Source organism: Ailuropoda melanoleuca, chromosome 3 (genome assembly GCF_002007445.2).
Source record: "Ailuropoda melanoleuca isolate Jingjing chromosome 3, ASM200744v2, whole genome shotgun sequence".
Lineage (NCBI taxonomy): Eukaryota > Metazoa > Chordata > Mammalia > Carnivora > Ursidae > Ailuropoda > Ailuropoda melanoleuca.
In genome coordinates, this window is record NC_048220.1 from 100,797,699 (window position 1) to 100,817,962 (window position 20,264).

At 41.6% G+C, this 20,264-nt stretch overlaps 1 protein-coding gene across 3 annotated transcripts in view; it reads right to left on the reverse strand.

Moving 5' to 3' along the window:
- SGCD (sarcoglycan delta) overlaps window positions 1-20,264 on the reverse strand; it is a 941,028-nt gene that overhangs the window by 383,205 nt on the left and 537,559 nt on the right. The window contains exon 1 of one of the 3 annotated variants that reach the window (XM_002912498.4): window positions 10,052-10,399. The exons of the other annotated variants lie outside the window; for them this stretch is intronic. Coding sequence (XP_002912544.2) covers window positions 10,052-10,372 — 321 coding nt within the window. The 5' untranslated portion in view covers window positions 10,373-10,399. Of the gene's footprint in view, window positions 1-10,051; window positions 10,400-20,264 lie in introns of those variants that run through there. 3 annotated transcript variants of the gene reach the window in all.

The window sequence follows — 20,264 nt, forward strand, 5'->3', positions numbered from 1 at the left end:
AGGTACTGTATTTCGAGTCTATTTGGAAAGTAGAGCTACCAGGATTCGGTGAGACCAAGAATGAAGCAGGAAAAGGGCAGGAGTTGGGGAATGTTAAGGGTCTGGCATGAGCGCCTCGGTGAAGGATGGTACCATTCATCATGATGGGGAACACTGGGGCATAGTAGGCTCGTGGTCAGGAGGCAAACGGAGTGTGTGGAGGGGAGAGAGAGAGAAAGCGCTGTTGAATCAAGCTGATTTTGAAATGCACAGAAAAATCCATGGGGGTGGTGTACTAAAGGCACCTACTTTGAAAGGAGTCTAGAATTCAACGGAAAGACGGGGCTTAGAGATGAAATGTTTCAGTCTCCTGTAAGTGAATGTTATTTAAAACCCAGGACTGCAGCATACATGTTTCATATATGCCCAAATATGCCTCTCAGAGAAGTCCTGGGAAATTGAATTGCTTGGTCAAGCTATCTGTGTGTGTGTGGGGGGGGGTATTGTTTCTTACAGATATTAACAGAGTTCTCCTCCAAAGTATGATAGGTCTTATATTTAAATTCAAAATATTTATTTCTGGTGACCTGGAAGATATTTCAGTATAATTACGACTGTGAATTCTCACTGTCCCTGAGATTTAGAAGTATGACGTGCCAGCTGAGGTAGTTTTGGGTGGAAAGAAATTTTTGAAACACACATTCATATTTGTACCAGCCATCATTAGATACGTGAGCTCATACATTTCTGACAACACTCTGGGAGATGAAAATTATTAAAACTATTTCATAAATTAAGATCCTGAGGTACAAAGAGTGAAGGAAAGTCCTCAAAGACAGCTCTGATTAGTAAGTTGGTCAGGGTCTTGACTCGAACTGAGGTCCAGTTTTCTTTCTGCTGCGCATGGAATGTGGCAAAGACATGCCTTTCCCTGAACGTAACTTAGTGTGGCGTAAGCATTGCCACCTTTGGACAAGTCTGTGTTTTCCTTCAGATCCTCCCATGGGGCTGTTCTGGGCATGTGGAATACGTCAGGGAGCTGAAACACAGACGCCTCATCTCACGGCAATGGTAGGAGGCAGTGATGGGAGAGACAGATAAACATGAAAACCAAAGTACATTATACTTACATTATAGGGGATGAGTACACCACGGGTCAAGGATGACGCCCCCCCCCCAAAAAAAAGACAGGAAAAGCGGGATCAGCAATACAGGGGTGGGGGAGGGGAGCAGAGCAAGTTCAATTTTTAAAAGGCCTGGGCAAGGTCAACCTCATGGAGAAGGCAGTATGTGAGCAGACTTGAAGGAATCTTGAGAGTCCGTGGTTTGGCTGCACGTAAAACTCAACATAGTTCTTTATGTTGCAAGTTGAGGACTAGAAGAGAATGTGTAAACTGAACACCCTTAAAGAGGACAACTAATTTCAAACAGCTGACTGCAATTTTAATAGTGTCATTTGCACATACAAACTTGCATCCACCCACCATGGCCCCCCCGATGGCCAGCTATCTTAACAGGAGTGACGGTCCCTTTCAGCAAACCAGCTATGTTGTACGAGGCCAATCCTGGTAAATGCCTGTGATGACTCTGACAAGAACCAGATAAGGACAATCCCAGTTGAGCCACTACAGCTCTTCTGTGACTTGGGGACCACGCTATACAATAAAATAATAACGACTGGGACTCAAACACTTAAGACCAGACAATGAGACGCAAGCTTGAAGGGAACACAGGCAGTATGAAACCCAAATCGTTATTTAAGAGATGAGAAAACCAGGTTTAGGGAGATCAGGGAGATGAGAGAGTAAGTCAGGAACAAGGCCAATGTTGGCCCAAGAGATGAACACAAGTCCCCCACAAATTCCAGGCTTCAGGCTTTTCAACTGCTTGACATCACTTTCATCAACCACCACACATGCACCTTTGGAACAACACCCACAGGCAGATCACAACAAAGCCGTCAGTTTGCTAGCACAAAGAGAGCGTGCAAACCTGATGACCAACCCTTGTGTGATGGCTACCACGTGCCAGACGCTGTTTGAAATGCTTTACTGAACTTCCTCAATCCTCACAGTCCTATCGTTATAAGGTAGGTACTATTACTATCCCCATTTTACAGATGAGGAAACTGAGAAACAGAGAGGTTAAATCGCCGACCCAAACTCACTCAGTGTGTTAAAGACAGCAAGACTTTGAAACTGGAGTGTGTGGCTGAAATACCAATTCCCTTACTACTTGTGTAAAAGGCTTCCACATCCATGTGTGTACTTGGTCCGTACAGCATGAGGACTCATGCAAAACATGTTTTGGTAACAGTCTGAGCTCGAATTTCTCAACATGGATATTAATTTTAAGACAATTCGTCAATTCTACGAATACTACAGCAGCTACTGTATTTCAGACAGGGTACATGTTCCCGAAGTACAGGCAGTTTTCCCAGGTAAGAAGCCATCTCTCACAGGTCTCTGAAACCCACAAACTTTTATAGCATCATGAAAAACAGCTACAACAAATTAGGCACAACCTTTTATAGCAATTCGATAGTTGCATAAAATTAGCATTGATCCAGTAGATTCTTCCTTGACAATTGTGTTGGGTAAGGCTCTTTAGCTGCGCTATCAAATATTTGCAATGAAATCTGTGGTCTGAAAGGAAATGCCGTTCAGCTCATTTTTAGTCATGTTATTTTTTTTTAAATCAAGGTGTCCAGAAACAAACATGCTAACAATAATAGTGAAGTTATCACATACTTGGCTAAGTCCTTGCAGGCCTCCATGTATGTATGTATATAGGTCTACTGAGCTATAACTTAGTTCCAGTGAAATACACAGATATTAACTATTCAGGTCAAGTTTTACAAATCTGTACATCTGTGTAAACAATATTTGATCAAAGTAGGGACTGTTTCCATAACGCTAGAAAGTCCTGTCATGCCCCTTCCTAATTGATCCCCATCCCCGGAAGCAGTGACTGTTCTGATTTCTATCGCATTTAAAATTTGAAATCCCATGTACAATCCTATGATGTGATTACTCCAAGGAATATCTGACTTCGAAACCTGTGCTCTAGGCATGCTGTCCTACTGCATTTTTGCTACTCATCTCAACAGTCCCCTCCAAGAGAATCAGGTCATAATGCCTTACTTTCTTTCTTCTGCGTCTAGAATGATACATTATGTACCACCCTTAAAAGAATTAAAAAAAAAAAAGGTCATTCAAATCATCTTCTATTTTCTGTGGTTCAGACATGAAACCCTATTAAGAGACTATCATTATAAACACCTATAGATCAGAAGGTGGGGTTAGTGAATAAAGTGACACATAACCCTCTCAAAGGACCAGGAACTGCTCAGAGTGTACTAACTGGCAAGCCGTGGGAAACCAGACCCAGGATGCCCCTCTTCAGCTCTTTCTAGAGTATCCAGATTTGTACGTAATATCTCAGAATGACTAAATGCTTTGTAATTAATGAGAAAAAGAAAAAAGCAAAACAAAAACTTTGTGACCCCAAACAGTGCCTGTAGGTCAGCCCTCAGACTTCCAGTTTGTGACATGCTGTGAGCATCCTCAGCCTGGGAAACCCCAGGTGTAGCTTTGTCCACAACAGAAGTGATGCCACAAATCTCTGAAGGTCATGTCCAACTTTAGGAATTAATGCTTGTCATTACAGGGTCCAAGTTATGAGCAGACTCTGGTCTGTTCCTGGCATTCCTGACCACTGAGGGAAGTGGATGACTTGGGGTCTGAACAGAACAAAGAACAGAGAAGAAACATTCTCAATAGAGAGAAAAACTGGCAACAGAGAGATAGAATGAAATTTTAAAAAAGGAGGGAGGGAAAAAGCTAGAAAGAGTCCAGGACAAGAGAAATGACAGCAGATGACCCCAGGTAAGAAGAGGAAGGAAAGGAACACAGCAGGGCGCTACTCCTCAGCTCTTCCTCGGTTTGAAGCAATCTTCTCCCACTGAACACGCCATGCCCAGTACCACAACCCTAACCAGAGTTAGGACAACAGAGTGGTGGCCAATGTTTGCTTTGACAAATGAGCTAACGACTGATATTTGTTCACTCTGAGCTCAAGAAGAACAGTTTCAGTGGCTCGATACTTCCACCCCAGCCAGTACCTAACTGCAAGGTTTCCAGGGGCTCAGAAATATGTCCTTTGGAAGTCAGCATGCTCACGAGAGAGTCTGATCCTATCACCTGACAAAGGAAAGGGGTCTGAACGAGGAGGGAGTTTCTAATCCTCGACAATATAGTTTTTATCAGGAACCTGTGCTTGTGTTCACATCTGCCACTGCATTATCGGTTAAGAAGAATAAAGCCATAGCTTCCACACCCGCCACACACCCAGAGCTACCCCCAGCAAAGGCTTTCCAGCAAACCAATCTCACAGGATTGATACGCTTAGCGAACCATGGTGACATGCTCCCGGAGCCCTGCAGACCTCTGACAGCAGGCCAGGTGCCACGGAGTGCATGGCTACCTTTCTGTAAGGCAGTTCACACTTAGCACTGGGAATTTGAAACAGTAATGAAGACGATCACCTTCCCGTGTGGCAGTGAAGGTGAAAGAAAGAGGACAGTGGAATCTGTCGAGAAATTTGGGCAACACAGAAAAAGTAACTCAGATAAGCTGGTGTAAAATATTCTCTCTGCTGATTGTGCCCACACTTCTTTTGATCTTGATTTGCCTATTTCATTCTTTGCCAGTTTCTCTCATGCTCTCTCTTAATATTTTGCTTGTGTGTGTGTGTGCGTGTGTTTATCTTCTTCTGCTGTAAGATCAGCCCACCTTCCCTTCTTCTTCTTTCTTACTGCACTGCTTCTCCCATAAAATCACTCTCTCCCCCCTTGGTTAATAGATGTTCGGTGTTCTCTGTTCATGGAATATGCACTTAGCAGATGACTGGAACTGAGTCCGGGGAGACATATTTTTGTCTGGACGAAGTTAACTGGAATGTGTTCAAGAAGGCTAAAGAGAACAGCAGAGGAAAAGATGAGGGACAGATGAAATCATTCAGGATGCCCAGCCTTGGGAAAGAAAGATGAGGACATTCATAGGGAAATGCGAGAGCTTTAGAATTATAAAAATCATAGATTATGGGAAACAGAGAATACTCTAGAGGCGTCTGATCCTATGTTACAGGTGGGAACGCAGAGATCCAGTGATTAGTGAAGTCAGGATGTAGCCCAAGACTTCTGACTACCTCTACCTTTACTCCCTTTCTTCACCTCACTTCTGCACCAATTACCACCACCGATCCCAAATGTGGCCCCAGAGTCCATGACAATGGCCACAGGTTACAAAGGACAGACATCCAATGTGAGGAGACTTGAGGTGAGACAAGACCCCAGCTGCTTCGCAGTGTACTGAGGTTCTGTCATTGGAGGCACTGCCATCACCTCTGGCTGATAACCTGTCCGCAGTGCCGTATATGGCAGGCCTGCGCTGGATACCGAGTTAGCCGTGGCGGTGGTCACCAAACTCAGTCTTTGCACCACTGTCTAGCTGGCTTCAAAAGAACCACTTGGAGAGCTTTCAAGAATCTAGAGATTCTTCAACTTTAATCCCTGAAATTCTGATTCAGGAGGTTTCAAGAAACCAGGGAAGCTGGTGATTTATGAGGAACCTTCTAACACTAAGACTCCATTACAATGTTACTTTCCTTTTTTTTTTTTTTTGGAAGCAAGCTTCCGAAGTGTCACTAAGCTATCATTACTGAGCCAATGGATATAACATGCAGTCCACACGAGACCTACGGTCAAGGAACAAGCAGCATTGGCACGGTCTCAGACTGCCTGTGAACCTTATGCAATCTTTTGATCTCAGTGTCCACTTTGCTGATCTCAGTGTTCACTTTTTAAGGTGGAAGAAATGGATTATTAGAACAGTGTTTCCTTTTTTTTTTTTTTAAGATTTACTCATTTGTCAGAGAGAGAGACAGAGAGAGAACAAGCAGGGGGAGCAGCAGGCAGAGGGAGAAGCAGACTCCCTGCTGAGCAAAGAGCCTGATGTGGGACTCAATCCCATGACCCTGGGATCAGGACCTGAGCGGAAGGCAGACAGTCAACCGACTGGGCCACACAGGAGTCCCTAGAACAGTGTTTTTCAAATGTATTTGCTTGTTCATTTTTTTTTTTTAAGGTTCTGTGCCCAAAACTGTCCATGCCTATCCTACAAAGCTCCTCCCTGGTCTTCACTGGTGATGGAACACTGATAGGCTCATTCTGTCAGAAAGCTCTTGATCTGAACTTGGGGGCTCCTACTCCATACCCAGAGAGCGATATGTGATCGGCTTTAACCCTTTGCAGTAATATCCTTGCATGGAGCCAGCGGGTACACGATCCAGTTCTGGGTGTGTATTCTGACATGAGGGGAAATCTACACGGGAGAAGAACCTTCCTGATTAAAGGGGCCAAGTCTCATGAGGAGAGGTGTTTTTCCCCCTTATGCCCTGCCACCTTTGCCCTGACTTGAACATGATACATGGGCACAAGCACGGGAAGTTCAGCTGAAGAGCTGAGGATGGTGAAGCAGAAAGGCAGCTTTGGTCCCTGGGGACACGGCTCAGCGGGCCCAACAGCTCTGACTGTCTAGGCATGGTCTATACCTCTAAGAGCCTAAAGCAAGGCCTTACACATTCAGGCTTCTGTGATCAGAGTTTCTATTACTTGCAACCAAACTCAAGTTTCACCTACACTGCACTCAAACTCTTCTTAGATGAAATCTCTTGCCAAACTCCAATATATGAAACAAGTAGAAGTGGCTGGATTCCATTAGAAATCCTAGAAATTCAGCCAGGGTGTTTCCAGAGCCATTCTTCCTCAGATTCCTACAGAGGCTCTTACATGGAACCAGAGCCAACCAGGATCAGCATCTCTTTCTGTGGAGTCCCCATGAGGGATCCTCAGATCTTCCCTGAGATTGGAGAGTTCTGCATCAAATTTGGTCTTGGGTTTTGTTTTTTTTGTTTTGTTTTGTTTTGTTTTTGATGTGCTTATTTGTGTGAATTTTGTCCTAGAAAATACAGATCCCATTCCCAACCATTGGCTATCCCATACAGCTTTGGTGTCTGTGCTCGTATTAACCATATGATCATGTGGGCAACAAGTGATTCCACTCTCGTTGTCATGAAGATATAATGTGATCTAATACAAAACGGCACTTTCCTTCAAGGTACAAATAGAAGGACATAATGAAGGTAGAAGTGAAGAGAAAAAAACTATGGAAGAACCAAGTGTCTGCCCAGGATACAAAGTATAAGAGGGCTGAAATCAAAGTAATCTCCAAAGTCGCTGTTAGTGCCATATTCGTGGTATAATCCTTATTAAATTCCAATAAAGCATCCTCTACATAAAAAAAATCACTGTTGATAATATGAATATTAGATGAGTTTTTCTGTATTTAATTCAAAAATTTGTTTTAGTGCTGTATCTGTTCAAGAATGTTTAAGGCAGAGAGGTAATATCTAGGTAGGTATTTCTGGTTTGTACATATTTAAATGACAGTACAATGAAATAAATCAACAACAGGGGCATCAATGCCCCCCCGCCATTATAAAAAGGGTCTCCATATTACTCATATTCGAGAAATTCTGAACTACAGGATGGCCCAAATCCCTTCCAAATGGTCAAATCCATAATTCTATGAATCTCTTAACCTTATAAAACTAGTATTAAATGCTTTCACCAATAATGTGGGTACATGACCTTGGAGAGGTTTTTTTTTTTAATTAAAAAATAATAATTTAAGTAAATTCATTCATTAAAATAAAGCAGATGTATCACTTTATATTATTTTGAAAAAGTCTGTCTTTCTGCTAAAGTATCCATGGGCAGGGCCTAGAACAAACCACTCACTGCAATCACTCACCCATCTCCACCTGGTTCGTTCACTCAACACCCTCAGTGGGAATATCTCTGGATGGAAGAAATATGGGTTAAAAATAAAGCCTGAAGAGCCTGCTCCCTCCTTGCTTAGGAAATCTGAACCCTCGGGTGTTGTCATTCTTACAAAATGTGCTCTCTGATTGCTTCCAGAAGGCACAGCGGGGCAGACTGACCATGGGGTCTCCCATTGTGTAGAGGGTAAACAATTCTCTTCAGTGAGGCCACGGTTTATCCACACACTTCTCTTCACGGATCCGTGCCTGCTGGTTGGCACTGTCTCTAGTTACGTGCTTCACTCCCGGGCACCGTCTCCTCCTCTGCCCTGGCTGCCCAGTGCCTGGTGTGGCCACTCCTCTCACCTGCTGCCCGCACCTCCGCCCTGGATTTCTTCTCCTCTACCCTCCCACCCCCTTCTTTCTCCTTTCAAATGTCAAAGGAGCTTGCTTTGCCCCTCCTATACTTCTAAAAAAGGGAAACTACAAAGTTTCTTCCAAGTTTTAGGCACTGCCGTTCATAATCCTGCAACCCAGAGCTGCCATTTCACGCCTGCTCTGTCAGTGCTTGACGCGCGCTAAATTTAGACGAGTATGACATTAGAGCTCACTGGAGTCTCCTTTTTCACCAGCAATGGGCTTGGCTCTGGTTCGTGTCGGCTCCTAATCTGTCTTGGCATTTTGCTCACCCAGTAGGCACTTAAGAAAAACACAAACGTAGTCACTATCTATGCTGGCATCCCACCCCACTCCCACAAGTGCCAAACCCGCTCCACCCAACCCAACCCAAAGACGAGGCTGGTGAAGAAAATATTTGTGGGCCATGTGTCAGGGTAAGAAGCCCTGCTGCCAGTCATTCCCCAATTCCCTCCTCCAAGGGCAAAACTGGGGAGAAAATAAAATCGCTGGCTCTGAGTGCTGACTTTCCACCAAAGGGACACAAGGTTTGCCTGCTCGTACGTTTTATACAGACAAAGATCTGGAGAACTCCAGCCCTTTATTCTTCATTCACCCATTAATCTTTACTCTTAGCTACTCGCTGAGAGATTTTAAAACTGAAGTAAACACACACCTGAATCCATTCATTCATCTACTTCCCCAGACTCTTGGCCAAGCCCCCTTTGGAGAGCACCAAGCTGTTGCTGATTGCTCTGCCAGTAATTCCAGAGCCGTCCTGAGGTTCAGTCTAGCCCTTTCTGAGCTGAGCCAGTTTCTTAAATGCAATTATATTGTGTATCTGCTAAATGCTAAACATAGAATAAGGCAGAGCTTTCCTGGGGGGGCGGGGGCAGTAAAAATCTATATTGTATAATAGCTGATATGCACGAGAAAGGATTCTTTAAAATTGGGGGGGGGTTTAAAGCACTCTTTCCAGTAAGGTCTAAAATAAAATCAATTAATGAACTAAAATTCACACCATTATATCTCTGTCTTTTAACAATGATTTTGAATAAATTACTGTTTTCTGTTACTCTTTCGTTGCCTGTAATTCCAAAATACAAATGTATTTTCTCAGAGTAAAACCCCCAGTTATTTTTCAACTTGGAGAAGTTGGAAATTATTACAGAAACAGAATCACAAATGTTGATCCAGCATATTTCTAGGCAAACATATCACTGGGCTCCTTAATGACAGCCAAAATCCCACATAATAATAAAAGATGCCAAGAATTCATACACACGTATCTGCTCCCACACTCTGAAAGTGTAATCCAAAATAGAAACTTCAGACTCTCACGCTTTCCTAAAATGAAAGCTATTTTCTGCTTTAAAAAAAAAAAACCCTCTCAAAAACTCTCATGAAGCAAAGAACACACACAGTTTCTTCCAAAATGATCTGTCCTGCCAATGAAGTGTGCTTCCATGCAGATTAAGTTATGGGAGGTTGGAGCAGGGTGACCATAGGAGCGTTCACATACTTTCCTTTCCCACATTCGTGTTCTAGCTAAATCTTAACTTTCAAAAGTGTCTCTGCCTTGCTGAAAATCGGATCTTGAAGAGGGCTGGGGGAGAAAAAGGATTCTCACTCCACACCAAATGTTTAAGTGATGGAGTTCTAACTTGCACAAGTCCACACACACACACACACACACACACACACAGGACACCCAGAAAACTCCAGGTACTTGCAAGCCAACAGCAGGCTGAGAAAGCGCAGCATGGAAGTGCAGGAAGGAGCAGTGTCCTACCTCTCCGGGTGCTTCCCAGGGCGCCTGCTGAGACTGGCTCTGAGTCCCCAGAGTTCCCGAGTGCCCAGACGCTGTGAAGGAGGCGGCCACGCAGCCGGCGAGTGAGCACGGGCCCAGCCTGTGTTCAGAAGCGGCCCCAGTCACATTTTCCAAGTGCAGAACTGCAGCCAAGTCCCTGCCCTTGCCTGAAGAATTTCCTGAACAGCATTCCCGTTCTTTTTCTGACTGCTTTGAAACCGTACTCTGTCTGTACTTCAATACGGCTTTGTCAGGCCAACGCGGGGCCCCTGGGCTGACTCCAGCTATCAATGGGAAACACATGTGTCAAGCCCAGACTCCCGCCCCAGCAGCAGCGCCCACGGCGGCCTCAGGGCTCCGAGTCCCCACCACACAGCCGAGTGCTTCTAGAACCAAGGCTGATGGGTCAGCCATTGTGCGGGGTTCTGCTCTGGGCTGCTAGAGGCTGCCCACGCGTCTTCTCCTTCTGCTCCACGCTGCTCCTTTCTAACTTCTCCCGCTGGCAGCCCTGGGCTCACCCCGGTGAGCCCCAGGAGCGCTTGCCTGCCTGGTAACCAGCCTCTTGCAGCTGAGAGAGGTGAAGTCTAACTGAACTCCCTACCTGCCCCTGCCTGCATCATTGCTCGCGGTTTCAGCTGCTGGAGGGGGAACGATATGTTTAGCATGTCTACACTGGTTCAGTACTTCGGGGTTGTCCCCTTATCCTCCTATGTGTATCTATTGCTGCTGCAATTAAAAATGATGCAATTACTTGGGGGGCACTTTTGTGGCTCTCAGCTCTGTAACTGTGCTGGTCCTGCAAAGTAACATTTTGCATGCTCTTGAGATGTGTGATGGTTAGGGAAAATAGAAAGGAGAAAACAATGTACCTATAATCAGAGTATGTCCTCATTCTGCACGCCTGTGATTGTTTCTGGATGACACTCCATCAAGATGTCCTGTCTACGTTCTGCGGGATTTTGTGGTCTACCTTTGACATTTCCTCTTGCCATGAAACAGGAGGAAATCTTTAAAGATACAAAGAGGACACCCCTCTTCTCCCACACTGAAAACCCCACATATTATGAGTCAAAGCTAAGTTGTCAAGGTAACATTGTAGAAAAGAGATGATTTATTGAAAGCCTCATTTGTTTTGAGGTGGGGATTTTTTTTTAATCCTTTACCTCCTAAAAACACACCCCTTTAACAACTTATTTTAAAGAACTGGCTTGCCAGATTTTAAAAAGTGTTGGGTGTTCCCGAGGGGCTGTTGTAAATGATAGGGTTTGATGGAGTCTTGAGTTTTGCATCAAATCACAATGAGCACTACAGCAGGATTAGATTTTTGCCTTGGGAAGTCCTGTGTATGTGTATGTATGGGGAGGGAAGCATGTGCACCCCTAAGGTCAGGATGCAATTATAGAATCAGAGAACTTTAGAGTTGGAAGGAACCCCAGAGACCCTCCAATCCAAATTGCTTCTACCCTTCATTTTACAGAGGGAAATGGAGGCCCAGACAGATGAGATGACTCAGCCAGAGCTGCAAAGACAGTTAATGCTAGAGCTGAGGTTAGATATTGGCTAATTTTCTATGTGCTTTCTCCATCCCAGCATCACGTGGGAAAGGTGATGCCATCTGACCTTCACAACAGTAGGCTTGTAATCAGTTGGCCTGGGTCTAATCTTAACTCTGCCTCTCTGGCTGTGATTTTGGCCAGCTCGCTTAACCCTTATGGACCTCGGTGTCCTCATCTGTAAAATGGAGACAACGATATACTCTACCTCATGGAATTGTTGAGGATTTGGTGAGATAACCCATGCAGAGTGGCCTATAAATTAAATATTATACATTACATTTATTAAACAATATATTATTACAGGGCCTTTAAATTCCCGTTTAGTTTTCTCTCAATGGAGCAAAAATCAGACTCTTTCTTTTAAAAAGCAAAAACTATACTCTCACATCTAGTTTGAGTTCCTAAAATAAATCATTTGATTGACTAGTTTTCTGCCATGTTACCTTTACCTAATAGGGGTCTATCACCTTAAACACAGGCAAGTGTCCTAATACCTTATTGGAACATTAAGCCAACCATACAGCTACTTTTCATTTACCCTGAAAACCTAACACTGAAGTCTTTCCTCAAGATTAACTCACAGGAAAGGAAAACAGTGAGACCTAACCTGCAGTCAGTTACAGGAGGCTGAACAAAGTGCCATTTGCAGAGAACTGGACTTCTCCAAACCTTATGAGCTCAAGATTACCACTCTAAAAATAGCAGACCATCAGCAATTACTATCCCCTCTTTGGTAACTGCGACATCCTAAGTTAACAACAACCGCCCCCCCCCATCCTGTAAACCGATGAAGAAATCTTATTGAGGAAACAGCTGCAGTAAATACTAAAGAATCAGGTTTCTACCTGGGGTTCCACAGCCTTTGTCTTAGAGCCAACAGTACCAAGTGGTTAATGAACCACTGGCTACTTATTAATTATGTTTGGTGTGCCAAACTACTTTTGCAGGAACTAAATAGGAGGAGAGGTTAATTTGGAGTGGTTTACAAATGTTTTAGGAATCAATTAAACCAACAAACAAAGTAACTGATAAAAACAAGATCAGACTTAACACAAAGGCAGGACAATGGTGATGGGATTCAAAAGATGCTTCCCTAGTACTTCCCCCAAATATTTCCTGCATGACTCGTTTCAGTATGGGTATTTGGAGAAAGATTAGTTGTGACCCAGCCTCATTACTACAGCTCAAAAATCCTGAAAAGTTATTTAACTCTTCCAGTGTTAAGAAACATCATCCAAACCTGAAAATAAGTCCAAAAGATAATCATGTTCCTTCAAAGTTTTATGTGGCAATTGTGTAACATGGGCTCTCAAGAATTACCTAAGGGACACAGGAAACAACTGATGTTGGGGAGGATGCAGAGAGAGGGGAACCCTCTTACAGTGTTGGCGGGAATGCAAACTGGTGCAGCGACTATGGAAAACTGTGTGGAGGTCCCTCAAAAAGTTAAAAACAGAACTACCTTATGACCCAGCAATTGCACCACTAGACCTATACCCAATGGATACAAAAATACAGATTTGAAGGGGCACATGCACCCCAATATATATAGCAGCATTATCAATAACAGCCCAACTATGGAAAGAGCCCAAGTGTCCATCAACTGATGAATGGATAGAGAAGATGTACTGTGTGTATGTGTATATATGTGTATATATATATACACATACACACAATGGAATATCACTCAGCCATCAAAAATAATGACATCTTTCTATTTGCAATGTCGTGGATAGAGCTAGAGTGTATTTGCTAAGCGAAATTAGTCAGAGAAAGCAATATACCACATGATTTCACTCATATGTGGAATTTAGGAAAGAAAACAGATGAACATGTGGGAAGGGAGGAAAAAGAGAGAAGGAAAGAGGGGGAGGCCAACAATAACAGGTTCTTCCAACAGAGAACAAACTGAGAGTTGACAGAGGGAGGTGGATGGGGGCTGGGCTAAATGGGTGATGGGTTTTAAGGAGGGCACTTGTTATGACGAGCACTGGGTGTTACATGCATGTGATGAATCACTAAATTCTACTCCTGAAACAAAGAAAAAAGAAAGAAAGAAGGAAAAAGGAAAGAAAAAATTCCCTAACGAGCTGTGCTTTGTTCACTATTCACTACTAAACAGAGGCCCCAAATTTAGTGAAGTTGTATTAAAGATACAAATTTCTTTTTTCCAGTAGAAAAACTAATGCCAACTGCGATGCTTTATTGCTCTATAAACCATTAATCAGTTTTCTATCCAATCTAGTAATCCCGTACTAGCATTGTTTCATCAGTGCACCTATAAACGAAGAGCTCCTCAACTGTCCTTGGAGCCAATCTTACCATCATACTGACACCCCCGTTAATTAATGAGTCACATGAATTTTTTTTTACATCTTTTTACTTTATATTTGTAGAAGTCATGTTTTTAACTTCTAAAAATATTGTTTGATACGGTTTCATTTTCCTCATCTGCATGAAGCATGTCATAAATCTCACGTGAGATAATGCATAATAAAGCACTTCCGGTGGATGGCACATGGCAAATGCTCACACTATGTAAGTGCTGCTATTGATACTATAACATCTGGTTTTCAGTTTGTCAGAGACTCTAGAGATCAGCAGACCAGATCACTCAACAGTCTTCTTTCTATTACTTCTTTCGATCCTTGCCCTGAGATTCTACAAGGGCCATTTCTGTGGGAATCCTTCCACAGATGTTTAGCTCCTTGCTTTTCAGAGATTTCTACTTTTAATGTTCTAAAATTAATAGCTGAAATATATCTCCCTGTAACACATACAGATTCTAAAGATGCTAACCATAGAGATCAGTTTAAAATTCTGATCTTATGAACATTGAGGTGCATGTGCCCCTTCTTTTCACTACATCTGTATCTTTGGGGTAAATACCTAGTAGTACCATTGCTGGGTCGTAGGGTAGCTCTATTTTTAACATCTTGAGGGACCTCCATACTGTTTTCCAGGGTGGTTGTACCAGCTTGCATTCCCATGTTCATAGAGGCAATGTCCACAATAGCCAAACTGCGGAAGGAGCCGAGATGCCCTTCAACAGATGAATGGATAAAAAATGTGGTACATATATACAATGGAATATTACTCAGCCATCAAAGGATGAATACCCACCATTTGGATTGACATGGATGAAACTGGAGTGGATTATGCAAAGTGAAGTAAGTCAAGCAGAGAAAGACAATTATCAGATGGTTTCACTCTATGTGGAACATAAGCAATAACATGGAGGACCATAGGGGAAGGGAGAGAAAACTAAAGGGAGAGAAATCAGAGAGGGAGACAACCCATGAGAGACTATGGACCCTAGGAAACAGATTGAAGGTTTCAGAGGGAGAGGGGAACAGGGTGATGGGTATAAAGGAGGGTACGTGTTGTGATGTGCACTGGGTGTTAGACATAACTAATGAATCACTGAACGCTACATGAAAAACTAATGATGTACTACACAATGGCTCATGGAACATAATAAAAAATAAATAAAAAATAAAATTCTGATCTCAAGGATCATATGAGCGAGAAAACTTCATTCTCATCTTGAACAAAACCTTCACGAGGACAAGGATTCTTTTCTGCACCATCTCCTGCCATTGTTTCCAATATCTAAGACTGGGAAGTAGTTGGACCTCACATTTACCCTACGGATAAATAATAGCCTTTGACTTACTTGAAAACAGAGGTCCTAAGCCACCATTGGTAAAGGATTACTCAATTACAATTCCAATATATCTGGCGCTACGGGATCATTTCTGCTCATTATGGTTCAGATCCTTTTTATCATCTTCTAGGAATGTTTCAGTTTGGCTAATTTCCTCTTAAAATTTGATGCTGAGAAGTGATCAAAATTTTCAGGTGTGCTGGGTCTAATTTGGGGGCAGAGGCACAAATCTCTCATTCAGGCAGTATGTTTCCATTCATGCAACTCACAATTAGATTGGGGGGGTGATAACCTCGAATCATACTGAAAAGCCAGCTCTCAGATCCTCTCTATTACAGATGCTCTTATATCTCCTACCTGGTTTTCATCTGTGATTCTCAAGCTGAGCTTTATGTTAGAATCATCCGGAAGGAGCTTTTAAGATGACCAGAGCCAGGGGCCCACACCAGAGACTGGGTTCTACTGGAATGGGACAGGAAGCCAGTAATCCAGGTGATTCTAATACCAGCCAGACTTCACATCACGAAGTTGCAGTGATAACTTTTAAAACATAAACCTAATTGTGTCACTCTGTGAACCGAACTCCTTAAATATCTTTCTTACCATTGCCTGAAAGGTAAAGACAGCAACTATCACCATGACTTGAAAGGCCTGGTTTCCTCTGGTCCCTTGTCTACGTCCTCTGTCTCATCCGCTGCCATTTTCTCTTCTTCAGAGAGATCATGTATCTTTCCACCTGAGAATCTTTTACAAAGCTGTTTTCTCCTCCTGGAAAGATTTTTCTTTTTCCTGGAAGTTACCCTCACTCTCATGTTTTCAGCTCTTTAACTCCTCTTCAACCTTCAAATTTATACTCTATTATCATTTGCTCTGAGATTCAGTTATCCCTGAACACCCAGAACCACCCCTGTTACACAGCCCCAAAGACCAGTACTTATCACAGATGTTATTACACATTTGTTTGTATTTTTATTTGATTCATGTCAAAATGTCCTGATAGAAAAAATGATTATTTTCCAGGAGGGCAGAAACTGCTTACTCTCTATTGTGTCTGAGTTCCTTCCACAGTGCCTAGCTCTTAGGAAGTACACAATAGATATTTTTAAGTAAGTGAATGCAGGATTTTTTTTTTAACCCAAGTGCAAGAACATGCATTTAACTCCATTTTCTTTACCTTGGGTTTTTAGACTTCATTTAATCTTTCTGACATGTAAATAATGCCCCCAAACTAACAAATCCTTTACATGTCACCTACAAGACTTTGTGAGAAATTATCAAGTCAGGTTCCTAGCAAAGACCTTAAAGTCTGAGGTACAAGGTGGGATGGCTATGACCATAAAGGAGAGTGTTCCCTGTGTCACTTACTTGAGAGGGCAGGGTAAGCTGAGATACTACTGTGGGGTTATTAAGAGGCATAAAGTCGTTATGGCACTAATCTGAAAAGAGGCATTCACAAGGAAACTTTTGGTTAGGGCAGTCAGAACTCATCCAAATTAGCCTAAGGATAAAAGGCGGGGTCCTAAATCATGAAACTATAACCCCAAGTGATGGATCTTGAGGTGGGATGGAGTACGTAGTTAAAATACAATTGAGGCTCTATCTCCCTCTCCTTCTCTAGGCTTCTCCTGGTTTCATTCTCAGTTTCCCTCTCCCTGTTGGGTAGTAAGATGCCCACAGGTGGTCCCAAGCTCACTTCCACAGGAAAACTAGAAGACCCTTTCCAGGAAAGGATTCTAAGCTTGAGCTGTATGCTTATCCCTGAACAAATCCCTATGACCGGGGCACTCAAGTTGGCCATTCAAGTTGGCCACTCAAGTTGGCCAAATTTGGCTCCTATGACAGTTCTGGAGAATAAAAGGAAGGAATCAGCCCCATCTGCACCACATGAACTGAGTAGACTAACTAGGAAACTGAGAGAAAGTAAAGGCAGACAAAGTCCCATGTGCACTATGGATGATAGGGAAACGAGACATATTCATAATCGTGCCCAGGGAAAGTCCTTTAAAAAGTGCTATGAGGCATTATTTAATTAAAGGATAGAAAGGTATGTACTATATACCAGCCAAAAACAGTTGAATTTGAGTTAAACTAACAGCAGGTAATTACGACAGTACATAATGCCAGCCGTTCATTTCATAAATAATGTCTGATGCAAAATGATACTCACCCAGCTTTGGCTCTTCAAAACAGAACAAATCCAACCTTGCTTTTCATTGGACAAAGGCAAAATTATCTGGTTGATTTTGAAGAGACTTTTTCTGTGGAGCAAGTCTGGCTCAGTGACAAATCGGTGACCCACAGTTTTGAGAATATCTCCACTGGCCAGACACAGTGTCTAAGCTGAAGTCATTTTCTGCTTTGTTAATTCAAATATATGCATGGTACAAAATGAAGGATTCTCAAGCTATGTCAGTAGTTTGAGAAGGAATGGACATACTTGACAACTAATGTGGCTTGTAATAACACACACTGTAAATATATCTTTTTAAGAGAAATCAATTAAATACGGTAAAGCAAACACCAGTATAATTACACAGATGGTTCCATGCATTCTTTCCTTTTCAACACAAAACACTGATCAGTTCTTCCAAAATTCTTTCTGGTCCATAATTTCTCATTGTATTACAGGCTTGCTGAAAGTAAAACTCTGGAAATATCACACTTTTATTTGGAAATAAAACTTATTGATCAATAAAAATAGGCCAGACTTCATGATAGGCACCCCATGTTAGGCGGAAATAAATAAGGCCTATACTTGAAAAATGTTAGCACTGCTCATCTTTATTTTTATAGTCCCATCAGTGTTCAGTGGTACAAAATACAACTGTTGCATGCAGGAATTTCAAGCTAATTATAAGCTCCCTGAATGAGGAGTACTGCTTGAAACCGAAGGCTAAGCTTCAAAATTCAAAACCAACTGTGTACAGCAACTGTACACCAAAAAAATGAAACGTTGCCAACAAGAGAAAATGCGATGTTATACATTTCAAATTATTTGATCTTTAGAAGGAATTTATTTACATATGTGAAAGATACATAGTTGGGCAAACTCACAGCTGGCATAGTGTCTGGCACATAACAGTTGCTTAATAAATGTTTAGTATTTTACTAATAATGAACATTGCTGGTAATAAATAAGATTCTGACATTTCCAACAAAAAGTTGAGGGAGTTTATCACCACTAAACCTGTCTTACAAGAAATGATAATCAGAGTTGAGGTAGAAACAAAAGCATGTTAACTAACAACATGAAAAATTAAAGTACAAAATCACTGATAAAAGTAAATATATAGACAAAGTCAGAATACTCTAATACTATAATGGTAGCATATAAATCCCTTTTAACTCTAGTTTCAAAGTTAAAAGATAAAAGCATTGAAATCAGTTATAGCTACAATAATTTGTTAATGGATGAACAATACAAAAATGTTAAGTATGACATCAAAAGCATAAAATGGGGGGAGAAGTAAAAGTGTAGAGTGATTTTCTTTGCAATTAAAGTACTTATTAGCTTAAAATAGACTGTTATAACTATGAGATTTTTTTTATATATAAGCTTCATGGTAAAGAGAAAAAACCTCTACTAGATACACAAAAGATAAGTAATCAAAGCACACTATCACACACACACACACACACACACACAAATCACAAAAGGAGACAGTAAAAACAAAGGAATTACAAAAATGTAAGAAAACAAAATGGCAGTTATAAGTCCTTACCTATCAATGATCACTTTAAATGTACATGAATTAAAATTCTCTAAGAAGAATTCACAGAGTGACTGAACAGACAGAAAAGGCAAGATGCAGCAATATGCTGCCTGAAAGAGACTCATTTTAGCTTTAAGGATACACATAAGTGGACAGTGAAGGGATTTTAAAAAAGATATTCCATGTAAATGACAACCAAAAGATACCAGGAGTGGTTATAGTCTTATCAGACAAAATAGATTTTTAGTCAAAATCTGTTACAGGAGACAAATTCACTATATAATAATGAAGAGGTCTTTTAATTATCAGGATATAATAATTGTAAACATATATGCACCCAACATTGGAACATCTAACTATATAAAGTATATAAAGAACTGATGAGAGAAACAGACAGCAATAAAATAATGGTAGAAGACCTTCAATACCACACTTACAAAATGAATAAATTACCCAGAGAGAAAATCAATAAGGAAACAGTGTTTGTAAATAATGTTATAAGCCAAATGGACCCAGCAGACATATACAGAACATTTCAGCCAGCAGCAGAATACATGCTTTCTCATGTGTACCTGAAATATTTTCCACGATATATCATATCTTAGGCCATAAAACTAGTCATAACAAATTCAAGACTAAACTCATATCTAAGTATCTCTTCTGACCACAATGGTATGAAATTCAAAAATAATAATGGGGGGTGCCTGGGTGGCTCAGTTGGCTCAGTCGGTTAAGTGTCCAACTCTTGATTTCGGCTAAGGTCATGATCTCAGGGTTGTGAGATGAAGCCCCGGGCCAGGCTCAGTGCTCAGCGTGGAGCCTACTTCAGATTCTCTCTCTCTCTCTCTTCTTCTGCCCCTCCCCCTACTCACATGCTTTCTTAAAAAAAAAAATCAGTAACAGAACAAAAGCTGAAAAACTCAAAAATATGTAGAAATTAAACAACACACTGCTGAGAAAACAATCGGTCAAGGAAGAATTCAAAAGAAAAACAAAGTATCTTGAGGCAAACAAAAATGGAAACACAACATACTAGAATTTATGGGATGTAGCAAAGCAGTTCTAAGAGGAAAGTTTATAGTGCTAAATATCTACAAGGGGGGAAAATCTCTAACAACCTAACTTTACACAAAAAGGGACTAGAAAAAGAACAAACTAAGCCCACAGTTAACAGAAGGAAAAAATAATAAAGATTAGAGCATATATAAATGAAAGACCAGAAAAACAAAAGAAAAGAACAATAACACTAGGAGTTGTTT